At 34.8% G+C, this 17,054-nt stretch overlaps 3 protein-coding genes across 6 annotated transcripts in view; 2 read left to right on the top strand and 1 right to left on the bottom strand.

Annotated features, from left to right (window-relative positions):
* Positions 1-5,361, top strand: part of LOC18051898 (cyclin-T1-5) — a 7,943-nt gene extending 2,582 nt beyond the window's left edge. For both annotated transcript variants that reach the window (XM_024190278.1, XM_006448704.2), the window contains 5 exons: positions 39-119; positions 2,524-2,661; positions 3,227-3,402; positions 3,490-3,641; positions 4,047-5,361. In XM_024190278.1, coding sequence (XP_024046046.1) covers positions 39-119; positions 2,524-2,661; positions 3,227-3,402; positions 3,490-3,641; positions 4,047-5,074 — 1,575 coding nt within the window. In that variant the 3' untranslated portion in view covers positions 5,075-5,361. The remainder of the gene's footprint in view (positions 1-38; positions 120-2,523; positions 2,662-3,226; positions 3,403-3,489; positions 3,642-4,046) is intronic.
* An 827-nt stretch (positions 5,362-6,188) lies between these two features.
* LOC18051897 (photosystem I reaction center subunit III, chloroplastic) lies at positions 6,189-8,243 on the top strand. 3 transcript variants are annotated; one of them, XM_006448702.2, is made up of 2 exons: positions 6,189-7,166; positions 7,978-8,243. In XM_006448702.2, the coding sequence occupies exon 1, from the start codon at positions 6,447-6,449 to the stop codon at positions 7,137-7,139; it is 693 nt and encodes a 230-aa protein (XP_006448765.1). In that variant the 5' UTR covers positions 6,189-6,446; the 3' UTR covers positions 7,140-7,166; positions 7,978-8,243. The 3 variants fall into 3 exon arrangements, with proteins under 3 accessions (XP_006448765.1, XP_024047778.1, XP_006448766.1); XM_024192010.1 differs by having other exon boundaries at positions 7,981-8,171; XM_006448703.2 differs by lacking the exon at positions 7,978-8,243 and adding an exon at positions 7,531-7,803.
* A 5,176-nt stretch (positions 8,244-13,419) lies between these two features.
* Positions 13,420-15,551, bottom strand: LOC18051896 (LOB domain-containing protein 4). The gene is made up of 2 exons (XM_006448701.2): positions 15,139-15,551; positions 13,420-13,933 (listed from the first exon to the last, which is right to left on the bottom strand). The coding sequence occupies exons 1-2, from the start codon at positions 15,313-15,315 to the stop codon at positions 13,607-13,609; spliced, it is 504 nt and encodes a 167-aa protein (XP_006448764.1). The 5' UTR covers positions 15,316-15,551; the 3' UTR covers positions 13,420-13,606.
* Positions 15,552-17,054: the final 1,503 nt, after the last annotated feature.

Raw genomic sequence — 17,054 nt, 5'->3', positions numbered from 1 at the left:
GAAATTGAAAATATTTACTGAAATAACTTTATATGCAGACCCCAGGTACTATAGCTACAGCAATAATTTTTTGTCATCGGTTCTTCATTCGTCAATCACATGCAAAGAATGACAGAAGGGTGAGTTTTACTTTCGTTTTGGATCAATACTAGTCATTTACCTCATCTTAATCCTTAATCTGTTGGGAGCTTGCATCAGTTGTGGTTGTAGAGAATGCCTCTGTAAATAAGTGCTTTTGTTTGGTGCTAACTGTGGAATTCTAGATGAGAAGCTTAAACCATGCAGTGTTCCAAGAACAGACTATGTATAGCTTTTAAAATGCAGCTGAATTTGGAAAATGGTTTTTGAAATACTTGCTTCCAAAAAGAATCATGTATTTTAGTCATGGACATTTTGTAAATTCGTTTTTAATACTTATATGACAAATATTTTAATATCATCAGAAAATGTTGAAAAGACCTGGAAAACATGTATTTGTTGTGTGTTGTCCAGTGCAACTTATTAGAAGGAAAAGACACAGGCCATTTGTGTGCTATTTTAGAGGGGGGTCTCTGGTAGCGGTGATATGCCACAAAATTGGAACTTGCTTTTTTGATGTAATTGTAATCTAATTGCCGCGTGTGATGTGCTTGCTCAGAATCTGGAGCTTTTCTATATGTAATCTGAATGTTCTGCTCATCTATGTTAGCTAGAATTTCTTCCCTTTTTCCCTTTTATGGAATTTGATGTATTTACTGCTTGTAATGTCTCATTTTAATTACATTTACTAGTGTTCGTAGAGAGAGTTATAAACTTGTTTGACCCATACTTTGTATGTATGATTCTTATTTTATGCATATCTTTCAAGTCTCTTGCTTTTATGTAATGCTTAACCAAATAAAAATCCTCATCTGAACATAATTGTTTTGAAGAATAGAACCATGGTTAATATAATTAAACCTCCTAAGTTTCCTTTTTGAATGTACAAAAGTAGCATCCATGTGCAAACCAAAGATAAATCCTGTGGTAATTGAAAGTTATTTACGCTGGTAAAACCACCTGAAACAAATGACATAGCACCCTGTACATAAGATTTTTGTTAAAAAATGTGTTGTTTTTTATGCTGCATTCTAGTTTTTTGTTTAATAGACATTGGAATTTTTCATTTTTTAAGGTAACAAAACAATAATTAGAGGAAATATGATTTTTTTAAACTCATCAATCGGCTTGGGGGGACTTTTGACTTTTTACTTATGAGGTTATTATTCTCTGTATTAGTTCGAATATAAATGCAATTTGAGATTACTTCCTCCAAGTTCATTCAATTGTTTCATTGCCATTACATGTGTATCTTCCAATTTTTTCATATTATGTACTGGTTATTTATGTATATGTGTGTTTTTGTTCAGAGGTTTCTGTGTTTTCACATAATATTATCTTATTTGGACAATTTTTGAAACTTATGATTCATTTTATATGAGAGAGCAGCATGCAAATTTGTGTTATATGATGCAAAACTGTACTTGATTTGATTGTGGTAAAAATTGTGTAATCAACTCAAAACCAAGATCAGTGTATAAGGAATATTTACTTTGTTTTGTCGTATAGATGCCAACTAGCCGAGGAGAAGGCTTGGGTTTGAAATTATCCTATTACTATCCTTAACTTTGCAAAAAGAGGTCTTATTGTGAGGAGCAAAAGGAATCTTTTTGGTGCTCATTTTCCTTCTATTTTTGTGCCTTTTTTTTTTTAGTAATGATACAGTCACAAACTCTTGTACAAACTTATTTTGTACAAACTGACGTGGCATTAATTCATTGGTTGAATGAAAATATAAATTAATAAAAACAAATCATGTGGGCCAAGTGATATTTAATTCAACCAATCTTATCATGCCACATCAGTTTGTACAAAATAAATTTGTACAAGAGTTTGTGGCTGTATCATTACTTTTTTTTTTTATAGGAAAGAAAGAAACTTGTATTAAGACAAAAAACAGGTACAAAAAATGAACAAGATGTCCACGAAAAAAGAACCCCTTTACATCACAAAAAGATCTGTAGAATAGAATGCTAATTAGATTTCATAAGTATAGGATCTATATGACTATAAGATTGCACAACAAAAACAAACTCAAAAACACATAATTAAGTCAACACCCCTTCCCAGTTTAGATGAATGAAGAAGAAATAAGATCTTGAAATTCCATAGTAACTGAGGCCCAAAAAGAAGCTAGAAATCTAAAATTTCTGCTCTGTCAAGTTATATTAATGATTTGGTCTCTTTTGTTATGATGTTGACTCTGTTTTGCTTGCAGAAGTCTTTATAGTCTTCTCTGATATTCATCTAACAAGATTTTATGTTCTTAGTCTGATGAATTGAATGTTGATGAAGATCTAGTTACAAATGTATAATTTGAAACAGATGCAGATGTATTCTTGTATTGAAGAGAGAAGTTAGTGTAAGAGCTTGAGTGCAGCAAAGACATGTTAGAACGTGAATATTTATCTGTTCTACCGCCTGAGTTCTTTGTTTATTTTGCAGACCATTGCTACTGTGTGTATGTTCCTTGCTGGGAAAGTTGAGGAGACCCCTCGTCCACTAAAGGATGTTATTATTGTTTCTTATGAGATTATACACAAGAAGGACTCCACTGCACCTCAGAGGATCAGACAACAGAAGGTTTTTTTCATACTAATGTTGCCTTCACCAATCTTTTCTGTAGTTCCCAATTCTGATGTTTGCTATCTTGAGTTGTTGCTTTCACTTAGCCTTGTTGTCCTGTCTCCCTCTCCCTCTCTCTCTCTTTCTCATTTAAAAAATTCCCTTTCTGCATAATCTTTCGCTCCACTAATGCTGCATTTTCACTGAAGGTTTAGACATAAATTGACCATGAGGACAGTAACAATTAGTAGACTACATGTATTTTTCTTTTTTTCTATTTTAAGAAAATGATTCTGCTCCGGGATTCGTTAATAATTTGGCAGAAACCTATTTACATTGTTCTGTACCAGGGCAGTTTCCTCTCCTTTCTTTGTCCATTGTCAGAAAATTTTCACTTCCCTTTTGATTCAATATTTTTACACAGAATTCACTTTTCTAATCTCCAACAGCTGTACCATTGGTAAATTATCTCCCTGCTAGTTTCATTTATCCTTTTGGTTCTGTTTTTTTCGTTTTTTTTTAAAAAACCTTTAGTTTGGTTAATGTGTTCTTCTAGTCTTAGCTATTCTCATTTAACGTGCAGGAGGTATATGAACAACAAAAGGAGCTTATTTTACTTGGTGAGAGGGTTGTACTTGCCACTTTAGGATTTGACCTAAATGTTCATCATCCTTATAAACCCCTTGTTGAAGCAATAAAGAAATTCAAGGTTGCACAGAACGCCCTTGCTCAAGTTGCTTGGAACTTTGTGAATGATGGGTATGTTTAGGATGCTCTGTTGTTTTAGATTTTAATATTTTGCTTCCTGCTCTTTCTCATCTTCACACACTGGAAAGCGGCTTGCAGGCTGAGGACTTCGCTCTGCCTGCAATTTAAGCCTCATCATATTGCGGCAGGTGCCATTTTCCTTGCTGCGAAATTCCTCAAAGTGAAGCTTCCATCTGATGGTGATAAGGTCTGGTGGCAAGAATTTGATGTCACCCCACGCCAATTGGAGGGTTGGTATCCTCCCCTATTTTTTATGGTAAATAGTGTTGGACTCAATGGGACAGACCTCAAACACCCCCCATGGCACTAATGCTGCATATGGTTGTTTGTTAGTGGCATCTGACCCATGAGATTTTTGTTAAAAGTTTATATTTACCAGATGATTGTAGCGATCCTTCTTTATCAATTATTGATGGAAAGCTGGAAAAGAACATTATGTACTGTAAAATAGATTATTTAATGTCGGATAATGCTGTAATCAGATTTTGTCAAAAACTTAACAAGAAGCAGATACGCCAACTGATCTGCCATGGGTACTGACTGCTAGATGGGCTGTCCTTTTGTGTCCTTTACTCCTTTGTTATGTGCTTGTGTGTTGATTATGTTTGATTCATAATGGTTATTTTCTTTTGCAGAGGTTAGCAATCAAATGTTGGAACTTTACGAGCAAAACAGAGTGCCTCAATCTCAGGGTAGTGAAGTGGAAGGAAGTGCTGGTGGTGCGTCAAGTCATCGTCCGCAAAAAACTCCAGCAGCAGCTGAGGAACAGGCTTCAAAGCAAACCTCATCCCGTTCAGCAACTGAACACTCACATCCAGAAAACAATGGAGCATCATCAAGAACAGCCCAAAATAATCAAAGTAATGATGATGGAAGCGGGGAAATGGGTAGTGTTATTACTGATCATAAGGCAGATGCTGAAACCAAAGATAATCAGCATCATGAGCAGTTGTCTCAAAAGGAGAACGTGAGAGAAGTTCCAAATAAATCCAAGTCCGCTTTGGAGCGAATTGCTGAAGACCAAGGAAGGGCAGGAGGAAGGCATAACAATGCAGAAGCTGGAGAGTGGAGGGATGATGGTGCCTCACATAAATCTAGCGCCATTGGTGGTCGAAATCTGGATATTCGGGAAGGTCCTGTGGGTCAGTCCCCTAAAGATGCTATTAAGATGATCGATGAGGATAAGGTGAAGGCAATACGAGAGAAAAGAAGGAAGTCTCGTGGTGAACCAACGAGGAAAAAAGATTTTATGGATGAGGATGATCTAATTGAGAGGGAGCTGGAAGATATTGAAATACCAGTTGACGATGAGAAAATGAAGCGGGAGCAAAGGCAAAGCTGGTCAAAATCACATGAGAATTCCGATCATGGTAAGGGCCACGGGGAAGTTGGAGATGGGAATCACTTGGGCACAAAAGGACACTCGTCAAGGGGATTGGAAGCTGAGAATGCCGAAGAAGGGGAAATGGTTGATGGTTCCCCCATGTTGAACAGTCGAAAGAGAAAGGCTGGGAGCCCGGTGGATAGGCAGTCAGAAGGAAAGAAGCAGCACGATTACATGTCAAGTTACAACCATGATAACATAGAAGATGGACACAAGATGAGTCGGCCTAGCTATAGCGATAGGGAGTACAGAAGGCATGCACAAGAGAACCATTTGTGAGGGAAAATGATACCTGTAGTTGGTTTGTTCGCTATATTATTTGGTCACGGATGACTGACCATTGGTATGAACTTCTGGACACTGATTATTTAAACTGGCCGGTCTCAGCTTTGGATGCTCAAACCGTTGACTATTGTATCGCAACTAGGTTGATTTTGCATTGCCTGTAATGGCTCATAATGGTTCATATCTTTATTGTAAAACATTGTTGAGGAATGAGGATGCTTCAATCTGCGTAATCATTAATGAAATAGCCCTGAAAAGTGAGGGATTTTCTTTGTTTTCGACTTCAAGAGCGTGGCGTGGACCCACGTTTATTTGATGGTTTTATATGTTTGCTTAGATTTTTGTTATCTTTTTTCTAAAACTCTTAAGAAAAGAAATTTATGTGCCCCACACTCGCAGAATGTTTTCCTTTTTTCCTCTGAACATAGCATGCGGAACTGAGAACTCCTACAGATGTTTAGTTTGATTTTGACCTGTGTTTTTGCTTTACCAGTTTATCTGACACACTTGTTGGAATTAATTTTAATTTTTTTTCATTTTCTTTTACATTTGTTAATACCAATGATCTAAGGGTGGGTTTTAAAGATCCAATTAGGACAACTTTCTTTATATCTATCTTGAATCTTTAATTATGCCTATTTTTTATTTTTTCTGTTGAAGGATTGTTTGTACAGTCCGGTCGTTGATTGGGTTAGTTTCAGATTCTTAGCAGCTATCGGGAAAGTAATAGTCATAACGAAAGTATATATGATAGATATTTATTTCCTCATTACTATATTGAACAGTAGATTTCTGCTATTATTACTGCATGTATTTTGAAAGGTTGAAAGCAGAGCTATTGTGATGGATGGTAGAATTAATCTCATAATAATCAACAATTCAAGTTCAATTGACAGTAGTAGTTTCTTGATCTTGGATTTTAAAGTCGGGCAAAATTTTAAAATCGTGAGATTTAATCGTACTAAGAAATTAAGTTTTGAAATCGGCTATATTATTACTGACGGACACTTAAAAAGATATCAAAGCCTTGGTTCATGTGAAGCACACGAACCCATGGGCCAATAGCGAAGATCTCTTATCCAAAAAAAGGGATTTCTTCAGAAAAGATAGACGGAGAATCACACAAACGCCACAAGCAAAAACATCTCAACCAATCACATGCATCCAACTCAGCTCCTTCGCTCCGTCTCACCTTATCCAACCCCCACTTGACATAACAACCACTAATCTATCTCCCTCTCCCAGAATCTAAAAACCATCTATCCACACTGACAAAATCATTTCACGTCCATCTCCGCTTCTCCATTAGACACTCACACACACACACACTCTCACCCTGAAAGAAAAGAAGAAAAGGAAAAAGAAGATGTCTCTGACAATTCCAACAAATCTTTCAAAACCCCTATTGAAGCCAAGATCAAACTCTCAGTTGAGCCATGCAAAATTATCGAAACAAATGATCACGTGCTCTTCTTCCGCTGGTTCTGAAGAGACTTCTTCTTCTTCTGGCAAGGCCGCCAAGCCGCTCCAGGCTTTCTCAGCAGCCCTTGCACTCTCCTCAATTCTGCTATCAGCCCCACAGCCCGCAGTTGCCGACATCAGCGGCCTCACCCCCTGCAAAGAGTCCAAACAATTCGCCAAGCGCGAGAAGCAGCAGCTCAAGAAGCTCGAGTCTTCACTAAAACTGTACGCTCCCGACAGCGCCCCGGCTCTCGCAATCAAAGCCACCATGGAGAAGACAAAACGGCGGTTTGACAACTACGGGAAGTACGGGTTGCTGTGCGGGTCAGATGGGTTGCCGCATCTGATTGTGAGCGGTGACCAGAGGCACTGGGGTGAGTTTATCACTCCGGGGTTGTTGTTTTTGTACATAGCTGGATGGATCGGGTGGGTTGGCAGAAGCTACTTGATCGCCATTAGCGGGGAAAAGAAGCCGGCCATGAAGGAGATCATCATTGATGTTCCTTTGGCTTCCAGGTTGGTCTTCAGAGGTTTTAGCTGGCCTGTTGCTGCTTACAGAGAGTTCGTTAATGGTGAACTTGTTGTCAAGGACGTTTAATCATTCTATCTATTTCTATCTCCTCTGGTAATCACTACTTGGCTCTCTCAATTTCTCTATTGTAATTTTTCATTTCCATTTTTATTATGTGTCATGTGTTGTTGCTTACTTGCCTGTGTAATTTGAGGCCGTGTGATTTATCATGGAATTATCAATTATGGATGTACTTGAATAATGTTAAAACTTCTCATGGAAAGTTCATACAAAGACGTGCAAATTGATAAGGTGCGGTTTTGTGTGTGTGTGTGTGTGTGTGTGTGAGAGAGGTCTGAATGTTACATGAATAAACATCAAACTATTACTACCCATTGTTTATTGTTTCTTAATCGTATCTTTAGCGAAGCCTTATTAGTAATCAAAATTAAATATTTGGATCATAATTTATTATCAGGATAAGAGATGATCTATCATAGTTGTGGCCTGGGGTGTATGGAATGTGAAGTTCTAGACAAGGGTAGCTGGGTTGTTGTATTTTCAGTTGATGTGAATTTTGTTCTTGGACACACAAGTGGGACTGCAGAGCAGGGGACAGACAGAAATGGAGGAATAATCGAAAGCCGGACTGAGGGAAATTTTATGTATCTAAAGTTTGTAAACTTGATTATGTGTAATTCTGGTGATGTTTTTTTATACTGATCCTGATCCTGATAATTGAGTGCAGCAAATCTTGGGTTTTCTGGTTGTGATTGGTAATTTTAGCAAGGATAGGAATAGATGTGAAATTAAATCTTAATCATGTATAGTTGCAAATACATTTGACGAGATTTGCACATTCAGTAACTTGTTCATAAAATGGGTTCATAAAATTGATTGATATGATTTTTTTTCTTGGACACAGAAGTGGGACTACAGAGCAGGGGACTGACAGTAAGGGAGGAAAAATGAAAGCTGGATGCCTGGATTTCTGGGAATTGGTTGAGGAATGGGGAGAGGGAAATTTTATGTGTCTAAAGTTTGTGAATTTGATCGATCCTGATCCTGATCCTGATCCTGATCAAATCAAACTCAATTCTCGTTTGCTATTCACATTCATGTGCCACTCTATCTCCATGTTATTTTTACGTTGGAAGAAAAAGAAAGAAAGAAAGAAATGACAACAGAAAATAGAGAGTAAGCATTAGCTCAAAATGGTGTTTAATTAAGTGGGAGACGGAAGGTAATGTGTTAAAAATATAGGGACGATGATAATTAACTAAATTAAGTTTAATTACTGAAGTAAATTACAAAAGAGAGATTTTGTTTTTGAAAAATAAAGAACGTTACGCTTAAAAACAAAGAAGCTTTTACCTCGCAGCTACGGAAACCACGGAAGTATTATATCGGCCGATTATTAGCCCAATAAGTCACCCATAAATAATGGATTGAAGAATGCGCCTGATAGTAAATAGCAAGAACTGGGCCAATCCAGAACAGAACGCTGTTAGCACCCCTCTAACTTCCTGAAAATACCCCGTTTGTGAGTGTTCCACGTAAATTCTTTTACGTATAGTCATAGATTACTTTCTCAGAATCCCATGTTGATTCCAAAACTATCCTCCATCTCTTTGCATTTTATTTTTCATTTTTGAATTCTCTTTCACTTCAAAAACGATGCCGGTCTTGCAAGAGCTCGTACTCGTCGATATCGAGAAGTTTAGTCAATACACGTTTATTACCCATCTCAATGCAGAGGCGATAAGTCACCGTGAGAATCAAAGCAATCTTATTGCTATCGAACCTAATGTTAATGACCATTATTATAACGATGGCTGTGATGATCAGACGATTAGTAGTCATCAATGTTATGGTGATGTTTTGAATAAGGTTAACAGAGTAAAAGCTAAAGCCTAAAGTGAAGAATTTTCAATGAGATTAGTTCAGCCTTAGAAATTGTTTGATAGGATTCGACAAAAGATCCAAAAACTATTGTGTCTGTCTAACACAAGATATAAGATAACCTCGTGCCCTCCATAAATCATTTACTTCTCCTTTAAATAATATCCTGTAATTGTTTTCTCAATCGTATTTTATAATAGACTGTCCATTCAACACTATCATTATAAATAATTTCTTAATTCTACTAATTTTAACCCTTGAGATAGTTGAACATAGAGAGAGAGAGAGAGAGAGAGAGAGAGAGTTTATTTGGAGAAGAAAATGAATGGGGTTATTTGGGAGATAAATGCCAAACACAAGATATGATTATTTATAGTTTAATCCAACGTTGCACCAAATACAACATAATATTATATATAATATAGTATTATCATATCCAATCCAATCATATCTTATATGATCTGATCCAATCTAATCCGACATGTCAAACAAGCCCTTAATGTATGTATTTAGATTTCAAGTAGATTTCATATTGTATTATATAGCTACATAGCTCAGCCTTTTGATTTCAACTTCTTATTTACCCAAAAAAAAAAAATGTTCAATTGCATACTTGCATTGCATTGGATGTAGGCTCAGCTCAAGTCTTATTGTTGGTTTCTGGCTTTATGCTTTCTTTTAGGGAGTCACAGCTGTAAAGCCTCTCTTATTCCCTTATGGGTAAACTTGATCTTAACAACCCAATTATTTCCTTCTTTTTAATTATTATTACTATTATTATTATAGAGCATTCTTGTAGTACAGTTTCTTTAAAAGGAAAAAAAAAAATTTTTACGAACACCTTGGTTTATCTAAAATGCATTCATTATGCTTAAAATAAATAAATAAATTCACTTAAATCTAAAAAAAGATGCAATCTATTACATGAATGAAACAATGTAAAAATGATTGTAAATGAATGGAAAGTGAAAAATTTACCCAATCAGAAAATCTCCAAATGTTTAGGCCTGAACGGAAGGAAAGATTAGCCGCTGTGAACAAGTGGTTTTTATTGAGATAATCCAATGGGCTCAAATTTTCCAATTGGTGTTTTTCTCCAACCATACCATGTGCGGTAAACTACTACTAAAAATTCTTCATCAAAAAAGTCTAAACATATAGCGAAATGATTGTTTTTTTTTAGGTGGAATATACTTAGAATCCCATGCTTGATGCTTCGACATTTCAAAGAATCAATGACCTAATTCTCAATCTTTCTCCTAGTAGATTTGCTGATTGATTGAATAAGAAATTAGGCTTCAAATTTTCAAAGGCAAATGAGTGTCAAAGTGCTTTCGGCTGCGTTAACAACCACAAGCCTAGTTACTATATCTTGTTTCTAACCCATTAGAGAAGGTCAACGAATTTTATTTTTTCTTTTTTCTAATTAACCTTTTCATTCTTTAAGACACATCAGTGAATTGGATAAATAGTATGTATTTACACTTTAAAGTATTTGATTTTATCATATTAATTAAAAAGATAGCAAACACTCTGCTATAAGCCATTATAATGATTAAGCGATTGTACTATTTTTTTTACAATAGTATTTTATAAAAAAAAAAAAGGAAATCCCTTTATGCCGATACGAAAAAATAAAACTTAAGTAAGACAATCTCAAAGAAAAGGCAAAACAAATAAACAACATATTTCATATATTTTTATTAATTGGAGCTCTTTTCAAATTATGTAAAGGTCAATTTAACATTTATTAGGTCTAACGTAGTTCATATATGTTGGGTGTGGGGGGATGGAGAGGAGCGGTTTAACTTAAGATTTCTAGGCATCCAACAACATTTGCGTAAGGCACATTTGCCATATCAAATGGAGACGAATACTAAAACATCAAAATGGTAATGTTTGAAGTAGCTCTTGAAGCAGGGAAAAACCAAGGCTAAAACCAAGAATCTGAAATGCTTCGTCTGTCACAAAGAAGGGCATTTTAAGAAAAATTGTTCAAAGAAGAAGTTTAAGAAAAAAGAACAAAATGGGGGTGCTACCACAGTAGAAGAAAAAGACCATGAGTTTGCTGGTCTGTGCATTCCAACAGAAAGCAGAGGAAGAGGAGCTTCGATTCAAGGTGGATAAATGTGGAACAATTTGCTGAATTCAAAACTTGGACCTATTAAACGACGTCATTTCGCTTACTAATGTGTTTCAAGTTATCATGAGCTGGACATGTAACTCACTTAAACATCAAAACGACAACACATGAAGACGTTTTGATCAAAGATTTAAGTGATGCACGTGATGAAACATGTGAGAGGACAATCAAGTTCATTGCAAAGCCGCTATCCACGTGGCTGATTCTGGTGCAATTTGGGTTTGATATTAACTGTTATAACAGCTAATTGTTGACGGAGTTTCAGCATGACCTTGAGAGCATTCTAGAGATAATTAAGAGATAGATAGAGAGAGAGTCATCTTATTTTAGGATCCCATGCTTGATGCTTCAAAATTCCAAAGAAATAATGACCTAATAATTATCAATCTTTCTTCTAGTAGATTTGATGATTGATTGAATAACAAATCAGGCTTCAATTTTTCAAGGGCAAATGAGTGTAAAAGGGCTTTAGGCCACATTAACCACCACAAGCCTAGTTACTCTATCTTGTTTCTAATCCATTAAAGAGTTCATCATAATTGTGGGTTTGAATTAGGGATGGCAATTGTACCCGCAAACCCGCAAACCCGCCCAAATCCACCCGCCAAAACCCGCCCGTTGCGGGTAATTTTACCCGTTGCGGGCGGGTTTAGTATTATAAATTAAAACCCGCACATGGATGCGGGTGGGTTTGGTATTAACTTTATATCCGGTGGATACCCGCATGGATATCCACCAAACCCGCAATATTTTTTTCAAATATTTTTAATTTAATTTTAATCTAAAAATGTATAAAGAAAATAATGTCATTAATTAAATTACCAAATAGCCAAAGGCTCAAAGTTGTGTATGTGTGTATGTGGCCTATATCTTATTCTAAAGTCATAATCTAAAGAAAACTAAAGGCATTTTCCTTCGAATTAGTATTTGAAAATATTAATCTTAATTATTATTATAGGCATTGTGTTGGATGGGTGCTTATGGCGGTGAATGAAATGAATATCTTCTCTTGGAGCTTGTTTTAAATGATAATATGAAATGTAATTATTATTTTTAGATACTAGTTTGTGTTTTTTAAATGGATTTGTGTAATTTATACTTAAATTTGAGAATTTGTGTTGAATTGATGTGGAAATTTTAATTTTTCATTTACATTATTTAAATATAAAATTAAGTATGTTATATGGAATTTGAGGTTATTATTATAAATTTATATATTAAACATTTGTGATTTTAAATACGGAAACCCGCAAAAAATCCGCCGGATACCATTGCGGGTTTGGTAATTATTAAAACCCGCTGCGGGTGGGTTTTTGTACAAAAATTAAAACCCGCTGCGGGTTGCGGGTGGGTTTGGTAATTTAAATTTTGTGCGGGTTTGGGTTTGGTAATGGCAAACCCGCTGCGGGCGGTGCCCATTGCCATCCCTAGTTTGAATTGTATAGGTTGATAAAGATATATACACATAAGGTCAATGTTTTTTTTTTCTTTTTTCGAACTAATTTTTCATTCTTTACAAGACATCAGTGAATTAGATAAATAGTCTATATTTACAATTTAAAATATTTGATTTTATCGTATTGATTAAAAATATAGCAAACACTCTCCTCTAAATTATCTTAAAATCTCTCTTTTTTTTAAAAAAAAATATATATTTCATGAAAAAGAAAAAGAAAAGAGAAATCCTTTTATAGGCGATAATCAAAAACAAAAATTAAGTAAAACAATTTCAAAGAAAAGAAAATACAAACAAACTACATATTTCTTATATTTCTATCAATTGGAGTTCTCTTAATTATGTGTAGAGATCGATTTGACATTTGTTAGATTTAATGCACTTCACGTATCTAAACAATAATTCTCTAGAGACAAAATTACTTGTGTTTAAATACAAATTTGAGCTACACTATCATAAAAATGTGCAGACATCCACACTTTTTACATATGTGAATATTGGCTACATAGACCTCTTGCTTTTAGTGCAAAAAAATTAAATAAGTTATTCTTACTTTTATGTTAATGAGCTATGATATTATGATTCTTCTTGATCATTTGATTAAATGAATTCAAACCATTCAATAAAGCAATGAGATTTATATTTTAATCAAACCATTCAACAAAGAACAAGATTTATAAAAAAATTGACGATTACCAATTAAAAACAAACATAAAATAATACGACATCGAAACAGATCCGATTCAGTGGTTGACATGCTAACAGTAGGTACACCAACACAACATAAATTAATTCCATCCCACGAGAAATTTAAAAAAGTTGGCACTCACAATCCCACTACATGATTACATTAAAATAACTCTCGCTATAATTATAATTATAAAGTTAATTTATATACAAAATACAGTTAATTATAATTATGACGAAGACCCATAACCCCATGTAAAAGTATAGTAATGATCCAGTAATTAAAGCGAAACTAAAAAAAGAAAAAGAAAACTCTAAATATATCTAGATATATAAAATGCGTTTATAAAATATGAAAGTGGCTAGCTAACAAGTCCACATTGATTCCTCATAATGAGCCAAGTCCATGTCGTAGATGGGCTTGGTCTGAGAAGCCACGAGCTTGGACGAGGGAGAGCCGCTGTTGCTTGGGCTAGCCGGGCCGAACCCGTGGCTCGACAAGGACGCGGTTTGGCGAACCCGCAAGTGCACCACCTCGGCTTGAGCCAGGGCCAATTGGGTCTGTAGCACGTCTATTTGATTTTGCAGAGACGAAATGGCTCCAACGCAACCGTACACTGGATCACGAACTCTTGCGTTCGCTTCATACACCATGCTGCTCACAGCATCTCCTCTTTGGTGCACTGGCAATTCCTTTAATTTTTACAAAATTAAAAATCTTGCATCAGCTAGATATGGTAAATTATTAATCAAAGAAATTTACACCTAATTCCACGTCTTTTTACTTAATTAGAGGAATAAAACGTGTTAATTGTCTAAGTATTTTTACTTATATCAGGTCATAATCTAGATGATTACAAGCTTTTAATTTGGAGTTTAATGGGTGCATGTCTTCCTCATCTTTGTGGCAGTACCATTTCTTGTTCTGAAAAAAAAAATAATAATTAATTTCTCTTTCGCACAATTGATTTTGATGCTATAGCATCTCCAGCAGTGGCCCTAAATGTCCAAAAATGTCATTATCATCACCTTGTAGCACTCGCTTTTGCTTGCCCCCTCCAAATTCGTAATCCCTCTTGCATTCATTTGAATTACCCACTAGAGATTACAAGTAAAATTACCTTTTGACCCATTAAAACCTGAGAGAGTTTCTTGAGCTCTCTAATTAGCAAGTGGGAACCACAATTTTCCTATAGGGGCACTGATATCAGCTTGGGATGAAAAATTAAATTTTGAAAAAAACTGGAAAGGTTGAGGCTTCATGCAATTTTGTCAAGTCAATTCATCAATAAATAATAATATTTCTTTTTTCTTTTTCAAAATAACTTTTTCTTTTCTTCAAAATGATTTTATTTGAATATTCGGTTATATTCATCATATGATTTTCTATCATCAGTGGGAATGCACTGTATTTAAATCCTGATTTCATTTTAGGACCGCAAGAGATTTTTTTTTGTGGTTAAATAAACTAATAACTATATTCTCATAAAAGTATTTATCTACACTTAGTGATAGAGAGCTCACTCTAAACCCACATAAATTTTATAAACAAAAATTGAATATTTTAATTAATACCTTTAAAATTTTAATTAATAATAATAGTTATCCCAAAAATTTGCTTTCGTAGAGTTGAGGTGGGATTCATTGGTGGAGTGCGTATCATTTTTCTTAATTTGTTTGCTTTCTTTTTTAAAAAATAAAAAAGTTTAGTTTACATAAAGCATAAAAAAGGAAAGCAAATTAAAGGACATGTTTGGAAGCAACTTCAACTTCTTGAAGGAAGGATTAGTTTCTATCAGAAGCTGCTTCCATACACAACCTTGTAATTGTGTCACTAAAACAAAAATAAAAAGTAAAATGCAGTTTATTTTTTAAAAAAAAAAAAAAGAGTCAGGTACCTGTAGCATCTTGTTGACATTGCTAGCACCAAAAACCTTGTGCACATTAGCAAATTTCTGGGGCTCATCAGCTGGAAAATAAGGAGCGAAAACACAATCCTGGGCACACCTTCTCCTTAGAAGCTTGCATGCTGCACATGGTGATGGTGCACCTTGTTTTCTACCACTCTCCTTCATCCTGCCACGTGTCCCCCCCTAAACCCCACTAAGTATCTACCGAGTTAAGAATTTAAGGCACCACCTAGGGCACTTTCCCTTAAAAGAAAAGCCAAAAAGAATTTTTAGGGTTATAGCATATGTTTAGATTTGGAAGCTTAGTTAAACGCAAAAGAGAGTTGAAAGATACAGTAAAGAGGAAGACGAAGAAGAAGAAGAAGAAGAAGAAGAAGAAAAGTAGCAAAAGAGAGAGATTGATTATGAGAGGGGGTATGAAGAGAAGAGGGGGCGGTGATTTTATAAGCATAAAGGGTCATTCAGTAATCAGTATACATCTGAGGTGGGTACCACAAAGCAACCCTTTAGATTTTTTGGTCGACAGCAAACAAATTTCTCTTGACATGACTCCAATTTTTTTTTTCTTTAAATTTGTTTCTTCAGTTTTTTTCTTTCGCTACTTTTGTTGAATTTTATATTCTTGCCGTTGTGGATAATTTTATTTAATATCTGTTTATACGCATCATTGCAAGTTATTTTAGTATTACTTTGTATTATAAATGATAATATATATATATGTGTGCGCAATCGCAACAGAAAAGGTAATTTATTTTGTTGAGTTTTGTTGTTAATTTAAAGAAGGGATCATGATGGTTCATTTTTGTGGGTCCTCCTTCTAGTCTTCCTAAATAGTGTAAACTATGAATGCATGCATGCATATTTGCAACATATATAGATACATGATGCCCCATTTTGTATCCCTCATTGTAATAATAGAATGGGTCATGTTGAATACAATATTCTATAACATCATAATAACATTTCTTTTGCAACATGAAACATCACCCTTGCTCATCATGAAATACTTTCGTCATATTTATATGTGAGATTTCTATTTTCACGTTAACACGTTAAAAAGAACAAAGATATTAAAAGTCTGTGTCTATAGTACTATAGGAAAAACCCTAATAATTAAACATATATGTATATAATTAATAAATATGATGTTGAATAAATTATGGAGTTGTGGATCCAATGTATATATGTACAAAAAAAGTTCGCTCCCATCCCTTGTGTTCCACGCCTTTGGAATTATCTCAGCTATTCACGTGCTGCATGAAATTCTCTCAAATGGTGGTGTGAACCTATATATGGACCAAAATCTCCAAAAGTACTCAAATGGGAAGATATAACCAAAGCTAAGATACTGGAATTTGAGGGAGGATAAAAGAAATTGAGACAAAGAGAAGAGATAAAGAAAGGATTCTAGTCTCTAGACAATAAAGCAAATACTCAGCAGTCTTTGTTATAAAGTTTAGCCAAGATAGTTGAGCACACTTTCTTGGAGTTTGGAAATAGCGTACTAAAGGGGTTGCGACCGTATTTTAGCAAAGGAATATTATCATTTAACTACTAAAGTTTTACTGATATATCACGTCAGTACTAAAGTTTATCAAAAAATATATTTTACTATCAAAATTTTAGGTCGTTATTAATTCACTACCATTTCGTTAAGAAAAAGTGAATTGATAACGGCGCAAAACTTTGATAGTAAAATACACTTTTCGATAAATCTTGGTACTGACATGATATGTCAGTAAAACTTTAGTAGTTAAATGATAATTTTACTTTAGTAAATTAGACTTCATTGTTTGGTAATTCATCAGTCAAATTTACGTAAAAATTGAGTGGTTTAAGATGTTTGATTATGTCGTAGTTAAAAGTTTGGATCAGGATGAGGATTAGGATTTGAAAGTTCGGGA

The sequence above is a fragment of the Citrus clementina genome, unplaced genomic scaffold (genome assembly GCF_000493195.1).
Source record: "Citrus clementina cultivar Clemenules unplaced genomic scaffold, Citrus_clementina_v1.0 scaffold_2, whole genome shotgun sequence".
Classification (NCBI taxonomy): domain Eukaryota; kingdom Viridiplantae; phylum Streptophyta; class Magnoliopsida; order Sapindales; family Rutaceae; genus Citrus; species Citrus x clementina.
Note: the sequence above shows the minus strand (reverse complement) of the source record. Positions and strands in the feature narration are given on the sequence as shown.

What these genes read in the sequence shown, in the direction of transcription:
- LOC18051897 (XM_006448702.2), top strand. Translation starts at nt 6,447, where the DNA reads ATGTCTCTGACAATTCCAACAAATCTTTCAAAACCCCTATTGAAGCCA.
- LOC18051896 (XM_006448701.2), bottom strand. Translation starts at nt 15,315, where the DNA reads ATGAAGGAGAGTGGTAGAAAACAAGGTGCACCATCACCATGTGCAGCA. An exon ending in ATGTCAACAAGATGCTACAG is followed by an intron (nt 13,934 to 15,138) that starts GTACCTGACTCT and finishes TAAAAATTAAAG; the next exon opens with GAATTGCCAGTGCACCAAAG.